Consider the following 7,500-nt stretch of genomic DNA (forward strand, 5'->3'; position numbering starts at 1 on the left):
TGGATATATTGGAATAAGTGGATATATGGAGGCTTAAATGTCCTGACCTAGTGAGATATACATGGCGGAGGCTTAAATGTCCTGACCTAGTGAGATATACATGGCGGAGGCTCAGTCAAGACTGGCGTTTTGACTACTCGCTGGGACCAAAAGTTTAAAAAGTGTTGATAGGGGACAGAATGTGGTAGGACCATCAAATAATTGTCATATACATTACATATACATTACTCCACATGGGACAGGATATTGGAAATGTAATCGAAGCCTATTGGATGATAACTTGTTTTTAACTAGGATAGAATCATTTATAATGGACTTTTTCAGATATAACACAAGTACAGCAGATGCCCTTATTGTATGGGGCACTTTTAAATGTGCCTTTAGAGGCCATGCAATTCAGTACTCATCAATAGAACAAAAGACATTTAGGTCAAAAGAGTCCATATTAATAAAGGAAATAGAAGGAGTAACAGTACAGATAGATAGTAATAAAAACTGTATCATAGAGGCACAGAATAAGTTAGAGAAAAAACAAAAAGAAAGATCCAGTGTAATATAGTATAAAAAATCAATCGAACTGGATGGAATACGGCAAAAAAGTAGCAAATTATTTTTTATTCTACAACAGAAATGCTACCAAAAATGATTTCCTGAAACTTCTTACAAATGATGGAATCACTCATGATTCACCAAAATATTTTGAAATAGGAAGCAAAGAACTTTAAGCATATGTTTTCGTTTCAGTCTCCTGCATCTCCACTAACCGAAATTAATTGTACAGAAAGACTCATGTGAAGGCCAAATTACAGAGGAGGAACTTCTTGATGCAATTATAGCCAGGAAAACTCCAGGGCTGGATGGCATATAGGAATGTTATTAGCATGTTTTAACCACTGCTATAAAAATGGGATATTATCAGATACTTAACAAAAAGGTCTCATTTCATTAATACTGAAACAGGACCAAAGTGGTACCTATAAAGATCCAGTCCATTTAATTGGAGGCCCCTTACACTTCAATGGTGTGATGCCAAAATTCTGGCAAAATGTATAGCGCATAGAATTCAAAAGGTATTGTCGGATATAATTCATCCTAATCAGACAGGTTTTTTTTACGTGGACGATACATTGAGGATAATATAAGACATGTACTGGAAACAATAGACCACTATGGCAAATCTGTGAGATCAGGCCTGGTATTCATAGCTGACTTTGAAAAGGCTTTTGACAAAGTATGACTCATTTCATTCATTTATAAATGCCTGGAATATTTCAATTTAGGAGAATCTCAAGTAAAACAAGCTTGTCCGCTATCGGGATATCTATTTATTACGGCCATAGAAATGCTATTAAAATCAGATCTAACAATAATATCAACTGCTAGAAATGCAGGGCTTAAAAAAAGGTGTCATTGTACGCTGATGATTCATGTTTAAATCCACAATTAGAATCCCCACACAGCCTCATAGAGGATCTAGATACTTGTTCTAACCTCTCTAGATTAAAACTAAATTATGATAAATGTATATTATGTATAACATTGTTTAACTTTTACATTACCGTGTAGTTTACCAATGAAATGGTCTGACGGGGAAGTGGACACACTCAGTATTCATATCCCGAAAGAAAGAAAAGATCTCCCTACGATACATTATAATAGAATGTAAGCAATAAATACGATCTTGCTACCATGGAAAGGAAAATACCTGTATATTTGTGGAAAAATCAACCTGATTAACTCTTTAGTCATATCCCAGTTTACTTATTTGCTTATGGCCTTGTCTACACCTAGCGACCTGCTTTTTAAATTATATAAGCAAAAGATATTCCATTTCATTTGGAACGGCAAGCCAGACAAAATGAAAAGGTCTTGTTTATATGATGAACATGAATTTGGAAGGTAGAAATGATTAAATCATAAAGCATTAGACCTCTCACTAAAGGCTTCAGTCATACTAAAGTTATACTTAAATCCAAACGGGTTCTCTACCAGATTAGTAAAAATGTCCCTTGATCAAGAATGGCCTTTATATCTTTATTCAGATTAGGACCTCTCACTTTCGCTTATTTGAAAATTAAATTATCTCTAAAATATCGCTATTTTTACTAGCCATAGAAAGTTGGTTGCAATTTCATTTTAATCCACCAGAAAACACATAACAAATAATACAACAAATATTGTGGTTAAACTCAAATATTGCAATTGAGTTAAGTTTTAAAAAATCATTATTTGGGTAAAAAAAATGCTTAACAAGGATATCATCTTTGTAAATGATATCATAAATAGGACTGGCGGAGTTAGGTCACACATGCAGCTATCAAAAATATATGGAAACGTCTGCTCTACCCAAAATTACAACCAAACTAACTACAACATTACCGCAAAAATGGAAGAGCCAAAGTAAGGAACTTGTCTGTCGGCCCTGCATTAAAGACCAAAATTGGTTTAAAAAAATTGTGATGAAAAAGTATACCAGTTGCTGTGCCATATAGATAGCAAAAGAGTTTTCGATGTATCGATTTCATGGCACATGGTTGATGAGCTCATACACAAAACGACGCCGCATTTAAAACTTAAAATGTTTCTATTTAAAAGCTTATACAAAATTCTTGCAACCAATACAATGTTATATGTATGGAGGATACAACCATCCCAGCTCTGTAGATTCTGCTGCGAAGAGACAGAATCATTAGATTCTTTGTTTTGGTACTGTCCATATGTAGCTTGTTTTTGGTGGCAGGTTTAGGAATGGCTGAAGGATTGCAACATTTACCTGGATCTAACTCTGCAAATAGCACTACTGGGTGTGAATCGATCTATAATACAATAATAATTTTAGCAAAAATGTTTATCTATAATTTACAATCTGTAGAAACTATGAGAATAGAAAGGTTCAGAACTTTTGTGAAACATCACAGCAAATGAAAACAAATATATGGCAAATGGAAATGAAAACTGGATGGTCTTCTGAGATACAGTAAATGGGAAGGGTTGAGGTAAGCTGAAGGATGGGACTATATTATGTAGAAGCCTAAGTGTTGTTGTCCATTAGTTTACCCCAATTAGGGAGGGGTGGTAGGGTTAGGGGAGGGGTGGTAGGGTTAGGGGAGGGGTGGTAGGGGTAGGGGAGAGGTGGTAGGGTTAGGGGAGGGGTGGTAGGGTTAGGGGAGGGGTGGTAGGGTTAGGGGAGGGGTGGTAGTGTTAGGGGAGGGGTGGTAGGGTTAGGGGAGAGGTGGTAGTGTTAGGGGAGGGTAGTAGGGTTAGGGGAGGGGTGGTAGTGTTAGGGAGGGGTAGTAGGGTTAGGGGAGGGGTGGTAGTGTTAGGGGAGGGGTGGTAGGGTTAGGGGAGGGGTGGTAGGGTTAGGGGAGGGGTGGTAGGGTTAGGGGAGAGGTGGTAGTGTTAGGGGAGGGGTGGTAGGGTTAGGGGAGAGGTGGTAGTGTTAGGGGAGGGGTGGTAGGGTTAGGGGAGGGGTGGTAGGGTTAGGGGAGAGGTGGTAGTGTTAGGGGAGGGGTGGTAGTGTTAGGGGAGGGTGGTAGGGTTAGGGGAGGGGTGGTAGGGTTAGGGGAGGGTGGTAGGGTTAGGGGAGAGGTGGTAGTGTTAGGGGAGAGGTGGTAGTGTTAGGGGAGGGGTGGTAGGGTTAGGGGAGGGGTGGTAGGGTTAGGGGAGGGGTGGTAGGGTTAGGGAGAGGTGGTAGTGTTAGGGGAGGGGTGGTAGGGTTAGGGGAGAGGTGGTAGTGTTAGGGGAGGGGTAGTAGGGTTAGGGGGAAATAATGAAGGAAAATATATGAAAAAATATAAATATACACAGTACCAGTCAAAGGTTTTGACACACCTACTCTCATTCAAGGGTTTTTCTTTATTTTTACTATTTTATATATTATAGAATAATAGTGAAGACATCAAAACTATGAAATAACACATGGAATCATGTACTGAAATAACAAAATTATTTTTAAACAAATCAAAACATATTTTATATTTGAGATTCTTTAAAGTAGCCACCCTTTGCCTTGATGACAGCTTTGCACACTCTTGGCATTCTCTCAACCAGCTTCACCTGGAATGCTTTTCCAACAGTCTTGAAGGAGTTCCCACATATGCTGAACACTTGTTGGCTGCTTTTCCTTCACTCTGCAGTCCAACTAATCCCAAACCATCTCAATTGGGTTGAGGTCAGGTGATTGTGGAGGCCAGGTCATCTGATGCAGCACTCCATCACTCTCCTTCTTGGTCAAATAGGCCTTACACAGCCTGGAGGTGTGTTGGGTCTTTGTCCTGTTGAAAAACAATGATATTCCCACGAAGCGCAAACCAGATTTTTTATTTTTCATTTTATTTAACTAGGCAAGTCAGTTAAGAACAAATTCTTATTTTCAATGACAGCCTAGGAACAGTGGGTTAACTGCCTTGTTCCCACAACCACCCACGGCAGTTCCCACAACCACCCAGGGCAGTTCCCACAACCACCCACGGCAGTTCCCACAACCACCCAGGGCAGTTCCCACAACCACCCAGGGCAGTTCCCACAACCACCCACGGCAGTTCCCACAACCACCCAGGGCAGTTCCCACAACCACCCAGGGCAGTTCCCACAACCACCCACGGCAGTTCCCACAACCACCCAGGGCAGTTCCCACAACCACCCAGGGCAGTTCCCACAACCACCCAGGGCAGTTCCCACAACCACCCAGGGCAGTTCCCACAACCACCCAGGGCAGTTCTATTGGTTGCAAGAATTTTGTTTTTGTTTTACCATGTCAGCTCGGGTATTGCGATCTTGCAACCTTTCGGGTTACAAGTCCAACGCTCTAACCACTAGGCTACCTGCCGCCCCCAGATGGGATGGCGTATTGCTACAAAATGCTGTGGTAGCCATGCTGGTTAAGAGTGCCTTGAATTCTAAACAAATCACAGACAGTGTCACCAGCAAAGCCCCCCCACACCATCACATCTCCCCCTCCATGCTTCACAGGGGGAACCACACATGTGGAGATCATCCGTTCACCTACTCTTGAGTCTCACAAAGACATGGCGGTTGGAACCAAAAATCTCAAATTTGGACGCATCAGACGAAATAACAGATATCCACCGGTCCATATCCATTGATATCCAATGTCCATTGCTCGTGTTTCTTGGCCCAAGCAAATTTCTTCTTATTATTGGTGTCCTTTAGTAGTGGTTTCTTTGCAGCAATTTGACCATGAAGGCCTCATTCACACATCCTCCCTTCAACAGTTGATGTTGAGAAGTGTCTGTTACTTGAACTCTGTGAAGCATTCATTTGGGTTGCAATTTCTGAGGCTTGTAACTCTAATGAACTTATCCTCATTCAGAGGTGACTCTGGGTTTTCCTTTCCTGTGGCGGTCCTCATGTCAGTTTCATCATAGCGCTTGATGGTTTTTGCGACTGCACTTGAAAAAACTTTCAAAGTCTTGAAATGTTCCATATTGACTGAACTTCATGTCTTAAAGTAATGATGGACTGTTACTTTTACCAAATAGGGCTATCTTCTGTATACCACCCCTACCTTGTCACAACACAACTGATTGGCTCAAACTAATTAAGAAGGAAAGAAATTATACAAATTCACTTTTAACAAGGCACACCTGTTAATTGAAATGCATTCCAGGTGACAACCTCATGAAGCTGGTTGAGATAATGCCTAGAGTGTGCAAAGCTGTCAACAAGGCAAAGGGTGGTTACTTTGAACAATCTAAAATATAAATATATTTTGATTGGTTTAACACTTTTTTGGTTACTACATGAGTCAATATGTGTTATTTCATAGTTTTGATGTCTTCACTATTCCTATACAATGTAGAAAAAAGTCAAAGTAAAGAAAGACCTGGATTGAGTAGGTGTGTCCAAAGTTTTGACTGGTGCTGTCTATCTATCTATCTATCTATCTATCTATCTATCTATCTATCTATCTATCTATCTATCTATCTATCTATCTATCTATCTATCTATCTATCTATCTATCTATCTATCTATCTGTCTGTCTGTCTGTCTGTCTGTCTGTCTGTCTGTCTGTCTGTCTGTCTGTCTGTCTGTCTGTCTGTCTGTCTATCTATCTATCTATCTATCTATCTATCTATCTATCTATCTATCTATCTATCTATCTATCTATCTATCTATCTATCTATCTATCTATCTATCTATATTGCCTGCCTGCCTCCTGCCTGCCTGACTGACTGCCTGCCTGCCTATCTGCTTTGTCTCTTACCTCATATATGAGGTAGTGCTCTTTGATTCGGTACTCCTCCCACTCTCTGCTCTTGGGAGAAGGTGAGGGCGGACTCTTCCTGTGTTCCTCTACCTCCATACTCATCTGCTTCAGCTTCCCCTCGTGAAACTGTAGCTGCTCCTCCTGCACCAATCACAGCAACACATCAACCAGCAGTAACAGCCAATCAAATACCACAATCAATCTAGGGTGCACTCAAACTATGCTATATTTGTAGCTGTGTGTGTACCAAATGTATGCAAGAGAGTGTGTGCATGCATTGTCAATGTATGTGATTGAACACACACACATGAATTAATGTGTATGTGTGTGTACCTGGTTTAGCCGGGTAGAGGAGGAGGGCAGTAGAGGTCTACAGAACGTCTTCATGGAGCCGATGGCAGCAGGGAAGGCCGGGGCAGAGAACAGAGCTGCTACCAGGTTAATACGGAATATCCACGACATCATCTCCTCCTCACTCCTACAGAGGGAGAGAGAGCAGGATAGAGAGAGAGAGAGAGGAAGAGAGAGCAGGAGAGAGAGAGAGCGAGAGAGAGAGAGAGAGAGAGAGAGAGAGGAAGAGGAAGAGAGAGCAGGGGAGAGAGAGAGAGAGAGAGAGAGGAAGAGGAAGAGAGAGCAGGAGAGAGAGCAGGAGAGAGAGAGAGAGAGAGAGAGAGGTAGAGAGAGCAGGAGAGAGAGAGAGAGAGAGAGAGAGAGAGAGAGGGAGGGAGGGAAAGAGTGGGAGAGAGAGAAAGAGAGGGAGAGAGAGACAGGGGGGAAGATAGACATGTCTGTGTGAGCTCAGTTGGTAGAGCAGGACACTTTCAGTGCCAGGATAGAGGGTTTGATTCCCGGGACCACCCGTACGTAAAATGTGTGCATGACCGTAATTCATTTTTGGGAAAAAGTATCAGCTAAACAGCATACATTATTATTATTGTAATATGGGAGAGAGTATGACACAATTTGCGACAAAATAATATTTGGCTAATAATATTAATAATATTCGACTAATAATAACGCCAAATTTCTGTACATCATGAAAGTCAGTTATCATTGCGTGACAAAATAACAATGTGCATTAGAGGACATGTAGCTGGTTCCCATGAACAGGCCTCCCCTACAGGCCAGAGTAGCAGAGGACCTACGGTGCCTGCAGCAGGGACACTCTCCTGTCAGAGAGAGAGAACAGGCCTCCCCTACAGGCCAGAGTAGCAGAGGACCTACGGTGCCTGCAGCAGGGACACTCTCCTGTCAGAGAGAGAGAACAGGCC

General features: G+C 41.7%; 1 protein-coding gene across 1 annotated transcript in view; it reads right to left on the bottom strand.

The window, feature by feature from the left end:
- Positions 1-7,500, bottom strand: part of LOC115121756 (PH and SEC7 domain-containing protein 2-like) — a 55,426-nt gene that overhangs the window by 3,479 nt on the left and 44,447 nt on the right. Inside the window, exons 12-13 of the mRNA XM_065018454.1 lie at positions 6,563-6,707; positions 6,227-6,370 (exon numbers count right to left, since the gene is read on the bottom strand). Of these exons, the coding sequence (XP_064874526.1) occupies positions 6,227-6,370; positions 6,563-6,707 (289 nt within the window). The remainder of the gene's footprint in view (positions 1-6,226; positions 6,371-6,562; positions 6,708-7,500) is intronic.

The sequence above is a fragment of the Oncorhynchus nerka genome, linkage group LG5, assembly GCF_034236695.1.
Source record: "Oncorhynchus nerka isolate Pitt River linkage group LG5, Oner_Uvic_2.0, whole genome shotgun sequence".
NCBI classification, from domain to species: domain Eukaryota; kingdom Metazoa; phylum Chordata; class Actinopteri; order Salmoniformes; family Salmonidae; genus Oncorhynchus; species Oncorhynchus nerka.